General features: G+C 42.4%; 1 protein-coding gene across 1 annotated transcript in view; it reads left to right on the top strand.

The window, feature by feature from the left end:
• The window catches only part of HEATR1 (HEAT repeat containing 1), a 205,382-nt gene that overhangs the window by 148,312 nt on the left and 31,901 nt on the right, over window positions 1-25,169 (top strand). The window contains 5 exon segments of the mRNA XM_018563295.1: window positions 9,441-9,599; window positions 18,077-18,214; window positions 22,033-22,137; window positions 22,219-22,387; window positions 24,837-24,991. Coding sequence (XP_018418797.1) covers window positions 9,441-9,599; window positions 18,077-18,214; window positions 22,033-22,137; window positions 22,219-22,387; window positions 24,837-24,991 — 726 coding nt within the window.

Below are 25,169 nucleotides of genomic sequence, written 5' to 3' on the forward strand. Positions count from 1 at the left end.
GGGGGGGGGGGGGTGTCGGTGCCTTAGGAACAGCAACAGGAAAGACCTAAAGCCCACCCCCCCACACGTTATGTTTCCATAAGGGAACAGTATTTCTGAGGATGTGAAATGCACCCAGATCTTTCATAGTTCTAATGTTGACCTGTTGACCTTTATGAGCCATAGCTAAGTAGTCAGTGGCCTGGGCATTTCATCATCATTATATGATTATATGACTGTTTTAGTGTCCTATGTGTGAGGGCACTAGAAGTGTCAGCAGTCCCTGTCCATTTAATGTGCCCTCACACAGGACACCTGGATTGCCATGTAAGGGCACATTAAATGGACAGGGACTACTGACCCTTGTAGTGCCCTCATACATAGTTACATAGTATTTGGGGTTGAATAAAGACATACGTCCATCAAGTCCAACCCATATAGGTCCACGCATCATCTCATTCTTAGGGATACTGGTATCCCTGGATATTACGGTCCCTCAAGAAATTGTCCAAACGTTTCTTGAACAAATCTACACTCTTGGCTGAAATCACTGCCGATGGCAGTGAGTTCCAGACCTTTAACTGCTCTTACTGTAAAGAACCCTCTTCGCCCATTGTGCTGGAATTTTTTCTCCACCAACTTTAGGTGTTGGCCTCTAGTCTTTGTAATGGAGTTAATCTCAAACAGTTTGTTGCCAATGTTGCTGTCACCATTGAGCATCTTGTACATGAATATCATATCCCCCCTTAATCTCCTTAATTCCAGCCTAAACATGTTTAAGGTCAGAAGCCTTGTCTCATAGCTCTGGTCCTCCATTCCCCTAATTAGTTTGGTTGCCCTCCGCTGGACTCTCTCCAGTTCAAGGACATCCCTTCTCAGTACCGGCGACCAAAACTGGACCGCGTACTCCAGATGTGGCCGTACCAAAGATCTATATAGAGGCACAATTATAGACTTGTCCCTGCAATACATCCCCTTCTTAATACAGGACAAGACCCTGCTAGCTTTGTTTACCGCAGCTTGGCACTGCAAGCTACCATTCAGTTTGTGGTCTACAATGACCCTCCAAATCTTTTTCTATTTCTGACTTCCCTAGCGGCATACCCATGATTGTATAGCCTATTTGTTTATTTTTATGTCCAAAGTACATTACTTTGCATTTATCGACATTAAACCTCATCTGCCATAGTATTGCCCACTCCCCATTTTCATCCAGGTCCTCCTGCAATGTTATATTGTCACGATACGTTTCCGTTCAGATGACATTTGCCATGATCCTTTGTACAAAGCAACACTTTATACTAGTCGTGCACTGTATCAGTTCAGCCTCCTGTCAAGTTCAGGTGCATAGTGCTCTTTGGATTAGATGTTGATCAAACTTCCATGGAGCACTTCTCCCTACATGGGCACCAACTGACCTGTGAAACTTCTCAGTAGCATCCCGAGGTTTCAGTTGATGGTTTTCAATCTCACTCTGAATACCTTTTTCTTAAGTGTTTCTACATCTACTGCACATTCTTTTCCCTCAGCTCTGTAGTTAATCTTGGGCTTCTCTGAGATTATAGGTCAATAAATGTGTGGCACTTGCAGTTAATGTCTTTGGAGGTAGCTCAGACGTATGCATACAGAAGAGGTTGCTCTTGGAGATCCCTTATTTATTCCACTGTAATCACAGCAGCGTATCTTGATGCTTCTAGCCATTGTATCAAAAAAAATTGGCGAAGACCATCTGGCCAACAACCGTTTCCTGTGCTTTGCATTTTTTTTCAAGGCACTTCGATCTACCTACAACAATTTATACTAATTGTGTGCTGTATCACATCGGCCTCCTGTCAGTCCAGGTGCACAGTGCTCTCTAGATTAGATGCTTATCAAACTTCCAGGGAACTCTTCTCCCTTCATGGGGGTCAACTGGTGCTTCGAAGGATGATCTCTTAAAAAGCAGCCATTGGAGTAAGAGTATGCTTTTCTTGGCACATTTATGAAAGGTAATTATTTGCCTAATTTTTTATCTGTCTCTCCTTTGATTCTTTGCTCCATCCCTCCTAGTTTACTGCCTTCTGTGATCCTTCCAGGGCTCCTGCCACCTTAGTTCATAGCCAGCTCTGGCAGGCCAGATGTGCACCCTGTATTTTTAATCTTCTGCACCTTTTGGTGTGGTTTCACCTGGTTCAGCCAGGTTCATGGGATGACTATTGACATTCATGGTTATTGAGAGGACTCTCACCTCACTCGCATGGTACAAAATAGTAGTGCATTCCCCAGCCCCTGGCTTGGGTTTTTGTCAAGGTCATTGTCTTCTACAGCAGATAGGCTTTCATGTTTTTGTTTTTTTAGTCCTTGTCACTATTTTTTAATCCCCAGGTGAGTATTCATCCCCTGTAAAGCAGACTGCTTTGTACACTTTTGTGCACCCTCAGAGTTTCAGGATCGAATTACTCTGTTTCCCCATCTCGGCATTCAGGGGTTTTGAAGTCATTAGAGGGGCCTTTCTTCATGTCCCCTTTTCCTGTCCCATTAGTGTTTTCTGCAATTCATCGGTAAGAAAAGCACCATTTTTAGGTTGCGGTGCTTCCTTTCAGTCCGTCCACGGCACTGCAAGTATTTACCAAAGGGCTGGTTCCAGTGTTGGGCATTGTGTCTTTGGGGGTCCCTATTATCGGTTTGTTCAACTTTTGCTTTGAAAAAGCAAATGACATAGGATCTGAAGTCCAGTACATCTTTCTGCAGGTGTTAGAGTTTGGTTGGGCCCTAAATCTGGGAAACTTCTCTCTAACAACATCTCAAAGTTTCACATGATGTATTTCTATCTCATTATGAATACCTTTCGCTGTGTTTCTACTTCTGCTGTTTCTGGTCTGTCAGCGCCATCTCTAAAGATGTGTGGCAACTCCGTCCACTTTTTACCAAGCAAGTAGGGGGGGGGGGAAACCAGAGAAGAGAATCGGAGGAAGAGAGTAGTAAGATAGCAGGGACAGAAAGAAAGGGAAGAGGAAAAGAAGTGGTAAAAAGAAGAGGATAAAGGGGGGAGGGGTCAGCAACCAAAGGTAGAAAAGTGGGAAGCATTCCCAAGGCCTTCAGTTCCAACAAAACCCATATAGATACTGTGTGGGTATAATATATATATGTATAATGTGTTTGGAGTCTACTGATCTTGGTACGTGATACCTTGTGGGATTATACTGACCTGAGATGTGCCATGGGACGGGTGGACAGTAATTCCAATAAGGGGGCATACTCTAAGTAAATGAAAGGAAAAACGGGGAGGGTACAAGGGAACCGATCGTCTCATGTTGAGCCTGAGGACCGAGCTTAAATAGCGTTTGAAGCCCCCGACTCATCCCACAAATACAGGCTACTAAATTAGCTTTCCACTTGTGCTCGCAGTCTACTGACCTTGGCACGTGGTACCTTGTGGTATAATACTGACCTGAGATGTGCCATGGTCCGGGTGGACAGTAATTCCAATAAGGGGGCAACAGCAATGAAGTAGAATTATTCTTCAATCTATGACTTAACAACTTACTACATTATTCGGCCAACTTAGAAAAAGCATTAGCCATTTCCACATGTGGGTTTGGGATTTATCTATCAAAACATGACGATTTCCATCTACCTAAACGCCTAATCACATGTGCTGGCACCCCATGACTAGAAGCTGCTGACGCTGCCCCTATGAGGACATAATGACCTGTGTACTGTTTCGGATTAAAACCCAGTTGACTGAGAAGCAGACGGACATATCCCATGCATTGACTGGTTGTGACAGCGGAACGTAGAAACGGCAATGAGGGACTCTGCCAGAAGTTGAGACAACATGGTCATAAGGTTATCTAACACCGAGACTGGGCACCAGGAATTACCAGAGGGGAAAAACTTAATTTCTATAGGATCTCCTACCTGACTTGTCTTAATCCGTTCAAGTAACAAAACATGGCAAGTAGGATACCGAATCAGATGCTTCTTTAATAGTGTGAAAGATTTGGCATTGGAGCGAGTAAATTCCCCGGGTCTCAAAAACCCTTTAAAAAGCTAGATAAATGGATGCTTTCAATACCAAACTCTTTAAGCCACCGGAAGGTGCTCCATCTAGTATGTCAGACATGGCACATAACATGGGACCGGATATAGGTAACCTAATGAGACTTGACTTACTGCTTGACTTCTGAATACCTTTAACCCTTTCGCTGCCAAGGACGTATGGCATGCGGACCTACAAAAGTGCTTCCAGCTGGCCAGGTCAGTATGCCATACGGACCTGGCATTTACAGTTCTACTATAAGCTGATGGTCGCTTTAGCGACCATCAGCTTATAGTATAACTGTTCAGCAGACTGTCCCCTTTAAATTAATAGCTGTCATCAGCACTTTGATGGGATGTGCTGTGAACAATGATAGTCTATACGGGTATCTGATAGCAAAGAAATGTTGAACACCTGCCAAATACAACCTGATAGTATTGAATGATAGTTTGAGATCTGTATGACAATATGAGATAAAGGCCAAAATGTACGATGCACTACTAGGATCTTGTGTGGTAAATTTAACCTGAAATTCACTAAAAGCTTTCCACGCAACATTATACGCTCTGCGAGTGTTGTCCGAGAGAGACTTATTAATAAGTTTAGCGGCATTACTCAAGTGTCCTTTTAGTCCAGAACTAGTTGCCGATACAGTGGCACTGGCGTGGGGTGCAAGTCCGCGTCCCCAGGAATATGCATTAAATGAGGGGCCGACAAATCATAGATTAACTGGAATTTATTAGAGAATTTCCCACAAACCAGACCAATAGGGCTAACTCTCCACATTTTGAAATGGAGGTTTTACAAAGGGGCCTATGATGAAGAATAAAGGATTAGGTAGATGGGGCCTATGAATCCTTTATCTAATTCTACTTCAAAAGAGAATCAACAATGTCCGGTTCTGCCAGTGCTGACCTTAGATTGTCACACATGTGGTGATTGTGGTAATGTGATGAACCATTGAACCCTGTGTGAAAACCTTCAGAAAACCCTTCGGTCAAAAAAGTTATTAGTGAGAGATCTGGGTATAGCTGAAGACATGCCGCTAAAGCTATAGTATTCACCTTGCCTAGTCATGAAAGTTGTTCTCTAATCATACAACTCGTCCTAGGATGACCTCTATAACAAGACGAGCATATATGAAGGAGACGACATTGTGGATAATTGCAAGTTTTGTAGTTAAAATTGTTGCAAATCTGCGCTTTGCCCAGGTACTGAATAGGCCTGCCTAACTTGTCAAATTGAACGGTAGCCGAACTTGACTGAGTAGGTAATAAAGCCAGTGACTTGTGTGTATTCCCCATGCCAGGTAATGTTGGAGTAGGACACCAATTAGCTGTATGTGTGGATGATTGATAAATGGTACAGACTGGTGATTTAATAGCTCCGTATCTATCTTTCCCCAGTTGATGATGAATTGAAACTGAGACAAGGCTGCTGTCGCTTTGGCCGAAAAATTATTTTAGGAGAGGTCACTGCAACATGAAGGTGTGGTGCTGACTGACCCTGGAATGACAAGTGAAGTACTAGGCAAAACCTGGGGCACAGCTACGGGAACTAAAGTTCCTTGTTTTTCTAAAGTCTTTGTCCTCTGCTGTAAATCATGTAAAGACATGTTGATGATATTCAGTGTTGAATGAATCTGACTAAGGGAAGTGGCCAATGTTTGTAACGAAACCTGCTCTGTGCTGGTAGTAGAAGCGGCCGGGGGGGGGGATAATAATTTGAACAGTTCCGCATTCCTTGCAGTAGCTTGGAAGGGAATGCCTCTTCTTTGAAGCTCCAGAATAATTTTAGGTATACTCCATGCCCTAGGTGACTGGGTGCTTCCCAGATCTGAGCCTCTGGATGGAGTTGCTGGGAGTGACGCAAAGTCCTCACTATCACACACATGCGACATAACTATTCCGATGTACTGTATTACACAAAATTGAAGAGTAACACACTCATGTATAACACTTTTGACACAGCAAAATACTTTAATAGAAAACAAAAGAAGATCCTACAGATTTACTGGGAGACAGGTGTACGTGCATGGACAGCATGCAGACGAAAAGACCTATATAAAGCTTATAGATCAATTAACAACGATTCTCAGTCCACATTTCCTGACTAGAATACGTGTCTAGTCACCTATCCAGGGCAGAATCTACCTGTGGCGACTCAGGTTATACTGAAACTCTCTGTCCCTCCCTGTCCTATAGTAGGCGTGTAACACAACATGATGTGTGATTGAGCCTGAGGAAAATAACACAAACTAGGCACTTATCCTCAGAGCATCCGATGACTATTAAGATATGATTCGCCAACTATCTATAAAATAAGAAATGCACAGTTTAAGAAACGTATGAAAGGTGCATGAATAATGTAGGCCACGAAGAAGCCTGGAAAATGCATCTGACGATGCTGCGTATGTGAATAAGCCCCCCTTACTGTTTTTTTTTTTACTGCTTATAACCAGATCATGTAACTTGCTGAATCACTGTTTAACTACATCAAAATACACGCAAATTGCCTAACCAATTGCCATCTACCACAAGATTAAAGCAGGCAAAATGTCTAACGTGACATGCAACTTATCTGCCATACGCTAATGATAACTGCCTATGTGGCTGATTGCTCATCCACTGTACCTTGACAATACTTGTGTAACGCTTAATTCCTAATCAAGGTGTCTACCATGAATGTTTCGTGATCCCACAGTATTAATGTCACTAGAGAACGACCCCAACGCTTAGGGTAAGCAACGATTGATGGCAACGGACAAGGGCTAAGAATGATTTACCCTGAAAGATGCATGAACTAAAACACTTACCAATGCTGATGAGTGATTATGACAAGACAGCGTATACCTGCCACCTCCCTCTATATATACAGGTGAAACTCGAATAATTAGAATATCGTGCAAAAGTAATTGCAGTAAGTGCTGCAAAAGGGGCCCAAACCAAGTACTGAGTACATACGCATGCTTGTACTTTTCAGAGGTCCGATATTATTCTATGTACAATCCTTGTTTTATTGATTGCATGTAATCTACTTTTTTGAGGTTGTGGATTTGGGGTTCTTGGGGTTTTCATGAGCTGTAAGCCATAATCATCACAATTATGACAAATCACGGCTTGAATTATCTTGCTTTGCATGTAATGAGTCTATCTCATATATTAGTTTCACCTTTTAAGTTGCATTAGTGAAATAAATGAACTTTGCACGATATTCTAATTATTCAAGTTTCACCTGTAGATGTATATGAGTGATTTGCCTTGTGTGCCTTGGATTCCATTTTTTCGGAATTCTGTAGCTTCTAAAGTTATTGCATGAAGACTGGATTTCATGAAACCTTTTTCAGGGCCCGTTCACACCCTATGCTTTCGGGCTGCATAGGGCATTTTTTCCAGAGCAGCCCGAATGCAAGACGAAATTTTACACCACTGTGTTGCAGTAGTGTGCGTTTAAAAAAAAATGTGCATGCAGTGTGCCCATAGATCATGATGAAATGTCAATTGTGACATTTCAGTAACATTCATTAAAAAAGTGAGATGTCTCAATTAAGCGCATTGGCACTGTGCCAGGCGCGCACACCTGCAGCCGTGTGTTTGAGTGTAGCTGCTGGTGTGAACAAGCCCTCACGGTGGTGGCATTCATTTAGTGTCATACAAGATGTCTGTAGAGGGACAGTACCTTGGTGTGGGACAGATTCCGATTATGATAAGTGAAGAAATCAACAGCACTCCTGAGTTCAGAGATTCAGCTACATCATCAGACTAGGATATTACTATGCTGTTATGATGAGTCAAGGATCATGGTGGCCAGCCTACTCAACTGGGGAGGCCTCTTAACACCCGCTCAGTGCAGGGTGGTTGGTTGCTTGAGTGATCTGGGTTGGTGAGAGGTACATGTGATTTGCTTGACTTTTCGCTGCTGGATGTCTTCTGGCAGATCTTTGCTCCGGGTCCAATGAGTCAATGCCATGTAACTTATGTGAATCATCATGTAGGAACATCCATCTGTGCAGCAGTGGAGGTGGTCAGGACTGTCATGTTCCAGCTTTTTCTATAGTGTACATTCCTGGCGTGAGAAACTGGAAGACAGATTTTTTAAATCTGAAAACCGTTGGATCCAGGGGAATGGTTTTCTCACAAGAGGGTGTTTCAGGACATTTTTCCCCAGTGGGGGCACTAGATGTGGATTTTCTCGAATTGTGATTAACCAAAAGGTGGACAGGTTGTATCCAGTACTGTATTAACTAATATATGGCACTAGATTCATCAGATGTAAGGTATTTGTGATGTCTCAGAGAAATGCTATCTTTGGAACCATTCAGGGTTTTTCTTCAAGCAGAATGGCTTGTCAGGTTTTCATAACTGTTTGGGTCTCTGGACCCAGCATAGATCCGAATACCTTTTGCAAACTGAGATACAGTATTACTTTGTAAATATAGACATCATCACTGTGCTGTACATAATCTTTGCAGACAGCCTATAAGTAGGCTATCGGTCAATCCTACACACTGAGCGGACAGCAGTGAGAAGTTTTCATTACAGGAAATTCCCCCAGAAGGCGATGGGTTTGTTTCTCAGGATTATTAAACAGATCTGTCAGAAATGCTTTCAATAACTCGATTCAAGAATGAATACTTGCTTCTCTCAGAACGTATTTGCTTAGCCTAAATTTCAATTTTAAAACAACAAAACAAATGAAAATGAAAAAAAGATATGACATGATTTAAGTGTACGCAAATCCATACTTGTGCAAAGCAAAATAAATATTGCATATAGTATTGTATGTAAAGCAATATTATTATTAGGTATAGCCATTTTTTTTTGGGGGGGGGGGGATTTCCATTTATTTCCTGTTGCATTCCCAGGAGAGGACGTGATTGTAAATCTTCCCAACGGAAATACTTTAACCGACAGTAGGCTCAGTTCACAAAGCCAACACTCCAGGATAAGTACAGTTGAAACCAATAAGATTTGAAAATGACAGTGGTTAAATTTGAGAGCCTTATACTTGTGTTAAAGCTGTGAATGTGAATTGAGCCTATTTTGTGCAAAACGTACATTTCTTTGATCTTGAACATGAATAAATTAGTCTACATTGTAACATAAATATTGTTAAGACAACAAGCACTGTTGTCGGCTTCATTTTCACAGAAACTGTTGTTTGTGTTCCTGCAGCAGGAGATGGCACCCGGCTGTCAGTTTGACAGCCGACCCCATTGATTTTACAGGTGCTGTGGGATAGCAAGACTGGGGCGCCAAAGGTACTTGAATTACAATTTGTGGTGGGGTGTATCATGCGTTTTGCAAGTAGTTAGGTAATGCTTCTGTGTGCTAACAGTGTATGTGAGCTTTTTATGTTTGTATAGTATTATATTTAATTCCTTTATCAAACCAATGTAAGAAGATAATGTCCCATCTTTTCTTATGTGTGGATTTTCTAGGTTACACTGCTTGATAATATAGCAATTAAAGTTGGACCCACTTCTCAGATTTCTGTAAGAGTTACAGCTCTGAAAACAACATTGTCAACCAAGCTGACAGCCAGAGTTCTCCTCCCAGCAATCTCCAAATGTTACTGCCATCTTGTGGAGACAAAGCAGGTTAGTGACACCTTTGTTTTGTCATTAATATTTATTTTAATTATTTACACCTATGCATTGATGTTTCTCAATTCTACAGAGAATTTATCTAAAACCAGCCACATTGGAAAGTATAATATTTCTACTCGAAATGCACTTTTCTTTATCGTGCATCACAGGACACTGGGTGTTCTTTATAGACCACTGGATTATACTGCCACCTACAGGAGATTGGACACTGGATAAAAAAAAAGCTGTAAGGATAGCCCAGTATAACCCCTCCCACTCCAAGCACGCCTGTTTTCTGCTAGTGTCCTTGAGTAATGGAATTGTTCTCTCTGTTGTGAAAGAATCTAACTTTTTTTTCCTAAAGACCCTTAGCTGCACAGCTATTGCGGCACAAATGAACTGCTTCCAGATCGTCATTCCCCAAGAAAGCCTTGGGGACAGTACAGAGACAACACCAGGAAGACTATCCTGTGCCAGCCTGCAAAGTTGCTTCAGGAACTGGATCGTGTATGGGGCGCTCTCCTTGGCATGTTAGCTGCAGGGTGCTATACAGGTCCATCTGCTGGAGCCGCCCAGTCTCTGAAAACCTTGTAGTGAGTATGCCCTCCAGGAGGACAAAGCATTTCTGTGCTACTGCCAGCTCTTCATGAGGCCATGGGACATCCCTCTTGGCAACTGCTTTCAGAGGCCTATTAACCCCTGCTGCTCTGCAGTAGTCTCTGGGCAAATTTTTTTCGGGGGGTGTTGTCTCGCTGTATATTGTTTTTACAGTGGCCTGTGGTGACCTAGTCATGGGTGGCCACTGAACCTTCCTGCTTTGAAGTGGTCTGTGAGTAACAGTTATTTTTTCTCACTGTGTACGATTTGTACAGTGGCCTATGGTGAACGTGTCACACATGCCCATTAATCCTTTCTGCTCTGCAGTGGTCTGTGATTAACCCTTGTTGATATCTCACGGTTTACTGTTTGCACAGCAGTCTATAGTAAAATGATCTCAAATGGCCATTAGCCTCTGCTGCTCTGCAGTGGATCCATGAGTATTTCTTCGTGGTAATGCCTCACTGGTTTCTGTTTGCACAGTGGCTTATGCTGACCTAGATACGGATGGATTTTAACCCCTCCTGCTCCAGTTGGTCTGTAAGCATCCTTTTTTGTTACTCTCTCACTTATATACTGTTTGCACAGCAGCCTATAGTGACCAAGTCATGGTTTACCTTCACTTTTTTGCATTTGCTGATTCTGTCTCACTTGCACACTGTATGGTGGCCTGTGGTAAGCTAGTCACAAACCACCATTGCCCCTCATCTCCAGGGGGTTAGAGAGTAGCTCTTGTGGGTACTGTCTTACATACTGTTTGGTTATGAGCCTAATGTGGCCTAGTCATGAATGACCTCCTCCACAAGTAACCCATGCTCAACTTTTTGTACAATTGCCTTAGGTGGCCTAGCCAAAAACAGGCATTTTCTCCCCCTGCCTTGCAATTGATCCTTCGGTACTCTTGCTGATACTATTTAACTTGAAAACTGCTGTACAAGGCCTACAGTAACCTTGTCACAACCAGCCACTCTCCCCTCCTGCTCTACACTTGAGCCACGGGTTTGCCATGATAGTGAGTCCTAACTTATATTTATACTTTTAGTATGGTACATCTCGGGGTCAAGAGTAGCAGCTGTCTCGTTCCTTTGGCTCATGACCCGTTCACTGTTTGTGCAACATCTCTTTTTTTCCCTACAACATCCACTTCGCTGAGACCGATGCAGAATTGTGGGATTGTAAAATCCCAGACCATTTCCTACATCTGGGTCCAGAGCCTTGTATCCAGAGGCTACAGGCTGCAATTTGGTCTCTGTCTGCAGTGGATCAGCATATCTTTGCGATGCTCTTGACTAGAGCTGCAGCTAACTATTATTTTCAAAATCGATTAGCCGATTATTACGTTTGATTCATCGGTTAACCGGATAAAAAAATAAAATACATTTTTTAAAATGGCTCCAGTGATGGGACTACTAGTTTGTATTGAGATTGTAGTGCATCACAGGAGCAAGCTTGGAGCAATGGAAGTAAAGTGTGGTGTGCAATATAGTGAAAGGGAAAGTGTAAAATTTTACAGCAATGAATGCAGAATGGCACCGGCTATAGCGGACTACAAAACCCAGCAATAGGACATTATACAGCACATTGCAGAATGCCACCCGCTATAGAGGAATACAACAAATCCCAGCAATAGTACATTATAGCATGTACGCATTGCGCTGTATAATGTACTATTGCTGGGTTTTGTAGTCTATAGCTGGTGGTATTCTGCATTGCACCACTGTATAATGTATTATTGCTGGGATTTGTAGTCCTATATACATCTCAATGCAGAATACCACCAGCTATATAGGAATACAACAAATCCCAGCAATACATTATACATACAGTGTATTATGTATTGCTGGGATTTGTATTCCTATGTATAATATACAGCACAATGTACCGTCTGCTATAGAGGAATACAAATCCCAGCAATACATTATAGAGCACCATGTGTGGCAAAGTGCAGGCTTACCTGAGCAGTCTTCCAGCAACTTGCTTCTGAGATCGGGCCTGTCGGCTAACAGCCAATCAATAGAGCCTCTGACTAACAGAACGTGACTTTTTCATAAGCCCCTGCCCATTCGGGGCATGTCAAATTCCTCAGTCAACATAGGACCTGACCCGACCCTGGTAGCCTAAAAGCCCCATTCTTTTCCTTCTGTGTTGAGGAGCAGGCTTTCTCACTCACCTGCCCAACTGGACTATTTACTGAGGCTTTTACTGCGCCGTGCCCGACATGAAGATTTCACTGGCTGACAGAATATTACTGTGAGTGCCCCATGCATACCGCTCACCTACACAAACGCTGGCCCTCATACATGCACACACGCAGACCCTCACATGCACAGCAGTATCATCAGCCACACATAGCTTTGATTTTATACCTGCCCTTATATGTAGGACAGGAATAAAATCAATGCCATTTGTGACTGATGATACTGCTGTGCACTTGTATGGGTCTGGTCTGCGTGTGTGCCTAATATGCCTTGGTCCATGTGGGTAGGGAAGACTGCTTCTATACAGTTTTGTGTTTTTCTTTCAAGCATGACAAGTTGCAAACTTATCATACAGTGTTTTCTAGCTGATATTCAGGCTGAAGTGTGTAAATTGGAGCTGGTCTGCAGGGAATTAGTGGTGGTCTGAGGTCTGTCATGCATTGGAGGTGGTCTGAGGTCTGCAATTTGTTGGTGCTCTGAGGTCTGCCATGCAACACGTGTATTGCTGCTGGTCTAAGATGTGCCATGCAATGTGTGTTTTAGTGCTGGTCTGAGGTCTGCCATGCAATCCGTGTGCTGGTCTGAGGTCTGCCATGCAATGCATGTGTATTGGTACTGGCCTAAGGTCTGCCATGCACTGCGTGTGTTGGTGCTGGTATGAGGTCTGCCATGCACTGCATGTGTTGGTGCTGGTCTTGGGTCTGCCATGCACTGCGTGTGTTGGTGCTGGTCTGAGGTCTGCCATGCAATGCGTGTGTTTGGTGCTGGTCTAAGGCCTACCGTACATTGCTGCTGGTCTGACATCAGCTGAAAGTAAAATCCTACAGGCCGGACATAGCACAACTAACCCATGAAATACAGGCACAGTGATCACACTAAAATTGTAAGTCCAGTTTTCTTTTGTGTGCACCAATCATTCATTTTTTCAGTTACAGATGTGCTGCTAATGCCAAGGTAAACAAAATAAAATTAGTGACTTTAACTTAGTATAAGCACTAAAACTATGAGTGTAAAAATTGTTATTTAACTAATACTACGGTGCGCTATTGTTCATTGGCACCTGGTTGTGTAATGGTTGCAAAAATGGCACTTGGTGTGTAAAAGTTTGCTGACTCCTAATCTACAGACTCTCCAAACAACGTGGAAAAGGTTCACTGGTCAGATGAGACTAAAATGTAGCTTTTTAGCCATTATGGGAAACACTGTGTGGGGAAAATCTAACTGTTCCCATCAACCTGAGAACACCATCCTCACAGTGAAGCATGGTGATGGCAGCATCATGCTGTGGGGATGCTTTTCATTGGCAGGGACTGGAAAACTGGTCGGGATTAAAGGATACAAGGATGACACCAAATAGGGCAATTTTTAAGAAAACTTGTTCAAGTCTGCCACATATTTAAGACCCTAAACATTCTGCTAAAGCTACACTGCACTGGTTAAAAGGGAAACCTATGTCTTGGAATGGCCTAGTCAATACCCAGACCTCAATCCAATTGAGAATATGCGGTATGACTTAAAGTCTACTGTACACCAACGCAACCCATGTAACTCGAGAGAGCTGGAGCTGTCTTGCTTGGAAGAATAAGCAAAAATTCCAGATGCTAGATGTGCCCAGCTAATAGTTTTGCACCTAGAAAATTGTAGGTATGTTGTGTACCTTGCATGGTACAACTGGCCCCCGCATCACCAGGACAGCTGGGTCTTCCCCATCCCTACCCAACAACCTGTCAATCTGATCCACATCACTTCGAACCTGAGCACACGGTAAACACCAGACTGTTCAGTGATCATGGTCCTGGTGATGGACTGTCTGTCCTAATATTTGTGTACCCTACCACCAGTATTTGTCTCTCCTGGCCTATGCTCTTACTCCCATTCTTACTGGAACAGTCATTCCCCTGGTAGCCAGGGGAGATATTCTGCTCCAGCAAATGCTACCCCTGAACTGATATCCCTAATATCATCCAACCAGGTATATTTATTGGGGTATATCTATTCAGTGCTAGCCTCCCTAAAACATTCACTATACCCCATTTTTTTTAACTGTAGCCCAGCTACCTACCTCTGTATCCTGAAGCCGTATATCCTCCCCTTCTTTACACTGGTCTCAGCCAGCATCTGCTGGGTGAGACCCAATTTCCACTGTGTTGCCAGTTGATTATTTAGATCCAGAATCTGGGCTACCAAACAAGCAACTCACTCACATCTTGCACATCAGTGTTAACACTCTACACCAGGGGTAGCCAGCCAGTGGTCCTCCAGCTATTACTTCCAATGCCCAGTGATTTTTAGTAACACATTCGGTAATACAGTAATTCCCAGCTGAATACTACTACTACTACCAATGCCCAGCAGTTATTAGTAACAGTACCACAGTAATTCCCAGTAGATTATTGCTACCAATGCTCAGCAGTTTAGTGACACAATTTGTACCACAGAATTCCCAGCAAAAATTATCGCTACTAATGCCCGCCAAATTAGTAACACAGTACCGCAGCAATTTTTTAACAGATTATTACTCCCAGTGCCTAGCAATTCTTAGTAATACAGTTATTACCACAGCAATTCCTAGCAGATTATTACTACCAGTGTCCAAGAGTTTTTAGTAACACAATTTGTACCACAGTAATTCCCAGCAGATTGTTGCTAATAATGCCCAGCAATTTAGTAATAGTTATTATTACAGCACTTTCTCTGCACATTATTACTACCAGTGTCCAGCAGTTATTAGTAGCACAATTAGCACCACAGTAATTCCTAACAGGTTATTGCTCCCAATGCCCAGCAGTTATTAATAACACGGTTAATACCACAGTAATTTCCAGCAGAATAATACCCCCAATGCTCAGAAGTTTAATTAGTAACACAGTTGGTACCTCAGCGATGAATTATCTGCCTTTTTTGTGGCTTTTTCTCTCCCCTCAGCTTTCACAATACAATACAATCCCTCTACCAGACTGCTTATCCGATGTACAACTCGCAACCCCCACTCAGCCCTGCTCCTCCTGTCTCCCCAGCCTAACCAATCAATCAATCAATAGCTCTTTTCTGAACTGCTCACCCTTCCCAATCATTATCTCTTCACCAGTCTATATACGCCCCTCTCACCACTCCAGTCAGTCTCACTCTGTCATGCTCCTGTCCCAGCTCCGATCACCCCACTACTCACTCCTCCGTTCGCCGGTCACCAATCACCCCAACCGATTCGCTCTGGTGATCAGCTCCGCTCAGTCCGCTGATCACCGGTGTTTGGTCCAATCTCCGGTCACCGAGCCCCGGTGCCGCTACCGTAACTGCGACTCACTTGACTCTGCTTCCACCAGCCAAAGTCACAGCAGAGACTAAGGTAAAGGTTAAATATACTCAGAATCGTCTGCAGGTGAGTCTCTTCTTACCTCCTTTTCCCATTGAATAAGAGCAGATCTTTTGGATTTAGGCTTCAAAGGAGTCCCTTGTGCAGAGGAGGCCACACTATGCGAAGAGTCAATTCGTAAATTGTCAAGGGATGTGAATGAACTGGCTTCCGGCTTCCCAGCAATCGGCAACGAGCTGGCTTCCTGGCCAATCGGGAAACTGGGAGGCGGGTCATTAGTCGCTGCCCCGCTTCCTGATTGCACGGGAAGCTGGCACCATGTTCCCCTACGGCACTGCCTGTCAGAGGAAATCTTCCTCTGACCAGAAGTTTCGGTATTGGAGAAGATATCGAGCATTTGGGCGAGTACAAGTACTTGCCCAAATACTCTGTATCTGTGCATCCCTAATCAAAACTGTATTGGTCTGTGCTAAATAGCGCTTCTCATTGGTCAGCGTGGTCCCCAGACTACGCTGACCAATGAGTGCTTGCAATTTGCGAGCGAAATTCAAAATGCATAGGGCAAGACTGCGATGCACAGTACGGGGTAAGGACAGTACACCTGCACCGGCGGAGGGCAAGGACTGTTTGCCAAAAGGTAAGTATAGCCGGGGGGTGGGGGTTTTTGGGAGAGACGGGGGCCAGATTTGATCGGGTAAATCCATTTTCCCATTACCTGGGAAAGTGAACTTGCCCTTTAATGCACATTGTGCGTGTGGGAGAGTTCTGCTGCCTCGCTACCACAATATGGCACAGTGAAATGGTGGCAGCACTCAACGCACACACACAATGTCCTATGCGTGCGTTTATTTGCATGCAGATGGCGGGGGCATCGGGGTTGGTTTTAATTTTTTTAATTTTTTACATTGTCACTTTTTTTTTATGTAATTATTTTGTACTTTTTTCTAACTTTTTTTTAATTTTTTACCCCCACCTAATTTTATTCCTATCACATGGGGATTTAAAATCCTCTAAGTAAGGTGACAGGTTCTCTTTATGGAACCTGCCCTCCAACATAGAACTGATGTTCTGTGTAGTTCCTGACATCTGAGACAGGTGGCGCTGTGATCACAGCGCCACGGTCTCAGTGATGGACAGAATCGCTTCTCGTTTCATTCAAGTGATCTGATAAATGATCAGATCACTTGAAAACGAGCGGCGGCTCCACACTGTACACTTAGCCCCGCTCCGGACAAGCAGAGCTAAGTGTACAAAAAAACTACTCGCCCGGCGCCCGAAACTGCATGTCCCAGGCGTCGGGCGATAGGAATTCCACACCCCTGAAACTTAAAGCGGACCTTAACCCGGTATGGGTGTACTATCTGTACCCCATACTGCCGTCCAGTGCAGCCCTGCGCTATGAATTTTGAATTTCACTTGCAAATTGCTAGCACTCGTTGGTCAGTGCAGTCAGGTGACAGTGCTGGCCAATAAGAAGGGCTTGTTAGCACGGTCGAATACGGTTTTGGTTATCAGGACTAGTATAACAATGGATTGGGTTACATTTCTTCATAATTATGAAGAAACTGTCCTAAAATCATCAGTCTGTATTGTTTTAGAAAAAAATGTCACGTCACGTCACTTTTAGAATAATTATCGGTAATTGGTATCGGCAAAAACATGAGGCAATAACATACTTGTGCTTGAAAAAATGGTATCGGGACATCCCTAGGTACAGCCCATTCTTTGAGTTTTCCAATACCAGGCTCCTGTTTCCTAGGTTTGCAAAGCTGCTACCTGGTACTCAATCAACACCTATCACAAATTCTATCGGATGGATGTTGCTATGTCTGGTGATGGTAGCTTTGGCTGTAGGCAGCAGTGGGATTTTGTCACAGAACAACTCTGTGTCCTTCATTGAGAGAATATAGGATTTGTGTACTTGCAGTATATTCTTCATTGGAAGACACAGCCCTGTCCTCACTGATTGTGGTTTTTTTTTGTATTGACCCAGTGCCACAGTTAAGATGTTTCACAGAAGGTTGTTTTTCCTTCTCCTACTACCTGGTTTCTCCTGAGCTTATGTGAATTTCCATCGGTATAGGGACTAGATGACTAGATTGGGCTGAGCCTTTGTGATTTTCATAGTGCTTTGTGATTGCCAGCTATACATTTAAGATGAGAGTCCAGTGTCTTCCAACAAACTACTGAAAAAAGGATTTTACTGTACAAAAATCTTCAATAGTTATTTGGAGGATACAGATCCCACCCATGGTGTGTGTTTTTTTGTCTGTTGGGCATTTTGCCATTAAAAATGTTTCACTGTCATGTTTCATGATTGTTTGATTTAGAGTTTATTTCTCTGGTTATTTCTAATGCTTTTACCCATTCTTATTTTTTAGCAACAATGCATTTCCTCCCTTATGGATGTCTTGAGGGAACACATAGCTACAACAGAGAAGTTGCAGCTCTCAACTCACCAGTCTGAATTTACCAGTTTATTTCTCAAGGCCTTGGATTATAGAGTGGAGCATTCTGCGGTAATGGAAACTTTTTCTGTATTGGTCTTTCATCTATTCCTTGTATTTATTATGAAATCACAAATATCTAAAATTAAAAAAAACATTATGGTTTTGTGAATGTCACACATATGTGTGGCATGGTGCCAAATGTATGTCACTGGTCAAATTAACTGCATTTGATTTTGTGGCTAAATTAAAGGAGAACTATGAGGTGAATGCTTTCCACTCACCTCATAGTTCTAGCCGACCTGTGACAATGAGACGGTCACAGGTCGGCTCAGTAGATTGGGAAGTGAGCGAACACATACCGGCGTTCGCTCACTTCTCAATCCTGTCACAGCTCTCTTCCGTGACGGGAGTGGCTGGATCCCCCCCTCCCCGATCCTCCAGCGCTGACTGGCGGAACGGACGGGGGAGGGTCCGGTACAGCTGGCTCTGCCTCTAGATAGGCAGAGCCAGCTGTCACTCACGCAGCTGGGCGGATCCAGACATAATTGTAGGGATCCGCTTCAGCTGCAATGTCTCAGTATTAGAGATGGGAAGTTCGGATCTTTTAAATGAATCAGTTCATTCAAAAGAACCGATTCATGAACCGAATCTTCGATTCACTTGCTGAGTCGGCTGACAAGCAAGTGAACCGAAGCTCAGGAGCTGTCTGAACCTTCATAGAATCATCCGAATCAGAGGACTCTAATTCAGAGAAGGGTGTCAGGCAGCTCCTGGGGAACATTGATACTAACGCTATTAATAAATGTAAGTGAAAAAATATGTTAAGTGAAAAATAATAAAATAAATTAAAACTTAAACCAAAAATTGTTTTAAAAAAAATAAATTATTTTTTATTTTCTTGTAAATGTGTAAATCTCCCTGCTGTCTGTCCCTTATCACTGCTGCAACCTGCTCATTGAGACAGTGTATTGTTCTACTGGTGGGGACTCACAATTCTTTTAACTCAGTAACTCCTCTGATCACTAAGGATTCTTTAACTCAAAGAATCGAATGAGTCTACTAACTAAGTACAATCATTTGATTCTTTTAACTAGTAGACTCATTCTATTCTTAGACTCTGTGTACTGTGACTCAGAGATGTGATTGGTTGCAGGGGTGGGCTGGGAGGGGCTGGCAGAAGCAGGAGCATTCTGCGGTAATGGAAACTTTTTCTGTATTGGTCTTTCATCTATTCCTTGTATTTATTATGAAATCACAAATATCTAAAATTAAAAAAAACATTATGGTTTTGTGAATGTCACACATATGTGTGGCATGGTGCCAAATGTATGTCACTGGTCAAATTAACTGCATTTGATTTTGTGGCTAAATTAAAGGAGAACTATGAGGTGAATGCTTTCCACTCACCTCATAGTTCTAGCCGACCTGTGACAATGAGACGGTCACAGGTCGGCTCAGTAGATTGGGAAGTGAGCGAACACATACCGGCGTTCGCTCACTTCTCAATCCTGTCACAGCTCTCTTCCGTGACGGGAGTGGCTGGATCCCCCCCTCCCCGATCCTCCAGCGCTGACTGGCGGAACGGACGGGGGAGGGTCCGGTACAGCTGGCTCTGCCTCTAGATAGGCAGAGCCAGCTGTCACTCACGCAGCTGGGCGGATACAGACATAATTGTAGGGATCCGCTTCAGCTGCAATGTCTCAGTATTAGAGATGGGAAGTTCGGATCTTTTAAATGAATCAGTTCATTCAAAAGAACCGATTCATGAACCGAATCTTCGATTCACTTGCTGAGTCGGCTGACAAGCAAGTGAACCGAAGCTCAGGAGCTGTCTGAACCTTCATAGAATCATCCGAATCAGAGGACTCTAATTCAGAGAAGGGTGTCAGGCAGCTCCTGGGGAACATTGATACTAACGCTATTAATAAATGTAAGTGAAAAAATATGTTAAGTGAAAAATAATAAAATAAATTAAAACTTAAACCAAAAATTGTTTTAAAAAAAATAAATTATTTTTTATTTTCTTGTAAATGTGTAAATCTCCCTGCTGTCTGTCCCTTATCACTGCTGCAACCTGCTCATTGAGACAGTGTATTGTTCTACTGGTGGGGACTCACAATTCTTTTAACTCAGTAACTCCTCTGATCACTAAGCTATAGGTCACACACTGGCACGTCACGCTGAGCTGCTTTAAACGGATCAACAAGTTCACTGAATAGAATCGATTCCAAATAACGATTCGTTCATGAACTGGACATCTCTACTCCGTACACGTACTGCGGCGTCTCAGTATACCACGAGCTGTAGCTCGCGGTATACTGAGCTTAGGGTGACGGGAGGACGCTAGTTTGTGTACTCCCGTTACCCTAAGGAGAACTATGGGGAAAAGCCAGAACCCCATAGTTCTCCTTTAAACAATTTTGTATTTGCTGAAATGTAGTCAAAATTGACCCCTGCAAGTCATAATTAGTTTTTTTTTAAAGTTTGTTTTTTAAACGTAGACATGCAAAGTGCTTTTAGCTTTAAATTGATCCAATCTCTGTTACATGGCTTAGTTGATCAACAAAGTCATTGAAAACTTTATCACTGTATAACATGGCTTTGTTGAATAGTTGACTTTAGATGCATATAGCGTAAAGTACTGCTCTGTGTGCACACGTCTGCCCTAACTCTGTTCACTGTGTGTATCTGCATTCTTTAACTCATGTTACATGCCTTCCTTAACGCTTTGTGTGTATGTGCCTGACCCTGTGTGCATGCCTGCTTTGAGTGTGTGTGTGTGTGTGTGTGTGTGTGTGTGTAGTTGTCTGCCCTAACTCTGTATGTGTCTGTGTATATGCCTGCCTTATCTGTGTGCCTGCCCTGACTGTGTGTCTGTGCATGCCTTCCCTGACTGTGTGTGCGCGCCTGCCCTGACTCTATGTGAACATGCCTGCCCCATGCCTGTGTTTTCATGCCACCCCTGAACCTGTGTGTTTACATGCCTGCCCTGAATATGTGTGTTTTTACATGCCTGCCCTGAATATGTGTGTTTTACATGCCTGCCCTGAATATGTGTGTCTACATGCCTGCCCTGAATATGTGTGGTTTACATGCCTGCCCTGAATATGTGTGTTTTACATGCCTGCCCTGAATATGTGTGTTTACATGCCTGCCCTGAATTTGTGTGTTTTACATGCCTGCCCTGAATATGTGTGTTTTACATGCCTGCCCTGAATATGTGTGTCTACATGCCTGCCCTGAATATGTGTGTCTACATGCCTGCCCTGAATTTGTGTGTTTACATGCCTGCCTTGAATTTGTGTGTGAGCACGCACAGTGTTTTTGTGCTTCCCTTGCTCTGTGTATATGCATGTCTGTCTACCCTCACTTTGTGTGCATGCTTATCTGTCTGCCCTTGCTCTGTGTGTGTTTGTGCATATATGTCTGCCCTCGCTCTGTGTATGCACCGATAAGGAAAGAGGTGGATAAAGGCAGTTGGGGTTGGGAGCAAACAGTGGGTAGTGGATACACAGATTTGCTGCATGCGCCATGAATATTTTAAACTGAATATGTACATGAATAACAGTACTGTTAACATCTGGGAAATGTAAAAATTTATTTTCAATATGCACTGCATCATAAATTACTTTTTATTGGCCCTGCGGTGGTTTAAATCACTACTTATTGTAATTTTTTGAAACTGACAAATTCAAGCGCACCGTTTTGGAGCTTTCCGTCAGCTTCCAGCCATAGCAGATTTCTACCCATTGTTTAATTTTTGTTCCAGTTCCAAAGAAATATTGTAGTATAAATAGATTTATTTGACCTGGTGTGTATTGTACCTTGTTACTGAATATATAACAAAGTACTGTACAGCCTTTGTAAACTGTATTGTTCTTTTACAGCTTGATCTAAAAGAAGTAGGTATCATTGAAGGGGATATCATCAACTGTCTGGTCATTATGGTCATGAAACTTTCAGAGGCAACATTCAGGCCACTTTTCTTCAAGGTAATTCGGGGAATACTGAAGAACATATTTACCGAAATCTGTGTGTTTTTTTGCAGCACTCACATATATTTATTTTATTAGCTGTTTGACTGGTCTAGAACAGAAGGCGCCTCAAAAGAAAGGCTCATCACCTTCTACCGTCTGGCGGATTGCATCGCTGACAAATTGAAGGGGCTTTTCACATTGTTTGCTGGACATCTCCTCAAGCCATTAGCGGATATTTTAAATTGGACAAACACCATGAAAACAGGTATTTGGTGATGCGACAAGATGCTGATACACATGTTGTAATTATAGAAAATAAAAGTTATCAACCATTTTTCCTATATTTTAGTGGATTTTTGGCTTTCTTGTCATAGCGATAGTTTATTAAATTATACTAAATCCTCTTTTTGATACCTTTGCTGTTGCTGTCCTTAAGCAAAGAGAGAACTGATTTGTGCATGCAGTTCTATCAAAACATAAAATGTACCTTGAAGGGATAGTTTGTTAGTAACGTATTCAACTAGCAGACGTGTTCATGCCCGTCAAAAACTGACATAGGATGCACAAATTACAATGTAATGACACGGAATTTGTCTTTTATTTTGTCCTTCATTAATGTATGTGCGCAATCACTAAAAAAACACATACATTGTAAATGTATGTGTGTTATTTTGCACTAGTAGATAACAGTCCAAAACTGCACTCCATGCAGCGTACTGACTAAAGTAGAAAGGTAGGGTGCTTGTAGTGACAGCTACGGATGGCGCTGTGCTTAACAGAATCAATGGAAGAAGGGTCACCAGCACTCATGATGAAGTCAATGTAGTGATCACTGTGGCGCCTTGCAGAGGGGACCCTGCGTGTCCCTGGAACATTGGCTTTCTTTGACCCATGTGAAACTATAAATACATTTACATTTATTTCTTCATACATATATATTACATTTATTTCTTCATATATATGTATATAGCAGCATTGTATGTGACTAAAAAAGTGATGTCACAAGTTAAGGCCTCATTCACACAGGGCGATCTAGCATTCCTGCAGAAGTCACCTACAAATTCCTGCGGCTGAAATGTCAGGTGTTCACTTTCAGATGCAGCAGCTGTACACATTGAAGTAAATGACGGGGTGGCAGCGACAGCAGCTGTAAATGACAGCCACATGTAATCATATATGAAACGATTACATGCAGTTTGGAGTAGATCACTGTTGCAGGATGCATCTATCCTGCGTGATCTATTCCAAACCGCATGTAATTGTATCGTATATATGATTACGTGTGGACTGCCACTTACGTGTGGATTAACCTGAATGGGTATAGTGGCCGCATCTAAATTCATAGGTTCCTGCCACAGGAGTCCCAAATCGCCCTGTGTGAATGGGACCTAAGTGTCTTAGATGTGGCTGCTTTCGTTTTCTTTTTTGAAGCCTTTTTTCTTTGCTGTCCTGGAGTGATCACACTCCAATCACTGTGCTGGATCTTTGGACAAGCAGTATAGCCACCATGAGCTGCTCTTCTGGTTTGGACTACAAACCCCCCCTAGTCATCTGAATTGCATAGAGAGGATTTTCTTTGTAGTTCACAGAAGACATTTTTGAGATTTAGTTTTAGTGCTCAAAAAGAACACGAGATTTCTAGCAAAATCAACAGGATTTTTTCTTTAAAAGGAAAGCTAATGCAGCACTACATCTAAGGACTGAAAGACTGGGACTTTGGTTTAGCTAAACTTTATTACATACATTGCAGCATCCAGAGCTGTGCAGCTTGATTCTGCTTGTTATCTGAATGACGTGTGCAAAAACTGATTGTCAAAAGTTGCCCACTGCTTTGAAAGGGATTACAAGTAATTTACATTATCAGGACCACGTAGCTTATGGTGAAATGTTTTAGTAGCATCTGTTAAATATATGCATCTGTTGAAATATGCTGTGGTGAATTGAACACTGGCAAAGCACCCATGCACACATCTCTTAAACAATCACCATACACCTTTCAATCCAACTGTACGATCTTTGCATAATCCCCTTTAAAGTGATATTAAAAGGCAAAAGGATTTTAAGCTATTTCAAATGCTCATAAAATCACTTAAAATGAATGCTGCTCCTTGATGATTAAAAGTTCCTCCGAGCTCTTGTCCTGACTTCCTGTTTGTAGAGTGACTCCTTTCTCAAGCAGAGTGCTTGTAAGCTGTGTATGTCTCCACAAATAGACAGAGCAAATCAAACTACTTCCCTCCACCCTGGCCCCTTCTCCAAGCTAGTAGATGATCAGTTGCTGGAGTCTGCTTTGTCGTTTGTTCACAGACTTGAAAGCAGCTTTTCAGAAAAATTATGATTGTAAGTTTTTGAGCAACAAAGTAAAGCAATGCTTTGGTGGGCAACATGTATTTGTTTGATCTGGATTCATTATAGAAAAAAGTTAGAGTTTAATACTACCTTAACATTTACCAAACCTGTGCAATATGAGGACCTTTTTAAACTATCCAATTGATTTGTATCCAATTAGGCAGAACCTAGCGCTACATAATTATTGGTAAATCTAAAGATTGTACAGTCATATTGTAACATATTTTTGTGAACAAGAAAACATGTAAGAAATAAACCATGTAAAGTACATTTTAAAAAATATGCTTGCCTTTTTTAACTTTTAGGATTTACATTACATTCTTTATATTCAAGGTTATTTATGGTTTTTCAATTTGTTTTGATAGATGAGGCATTCTTTGAATCTGATGATAACTGTGAAAAAAGTTGCCTGCTACTGGAATTTGTTCTCAACTGCCTGCATAAAATCTTCCTGTATGACACTAAGCACTTTCTCAGCAAGGAAAGAGCCGATACACTGATGATGCCCTTACTGGATCAGGTATTACTTTTGTACTCTCACCTATAGAAGTATGCAGCTACAAGAGATAGTAGAGCAAAATAATGAGGAGCCCATACTCCAACTACTGAGCAGGTTAAATAATATGATTCTACCCTGTATGGGGGAAGAATAATTCTTAGTCAAATTATACAAACTGTTTTACACCCTGCAATTTCAA

Source organism: Nanorana parkeri, unplaced genomic scaffold, assembly GCF_000935625.1.
Source record: "Nanorana parkeri isolate BGI_ZX_2015 unplaced genomic scaffold, ASM93562v1 scaffold650, whole genome shotgun sequence".
NCBI lineage: Eukaryota > Metazoa > Chordata > Amphibia > Anura > Dicroglossidae > Nanorana > Nanorana parkeri.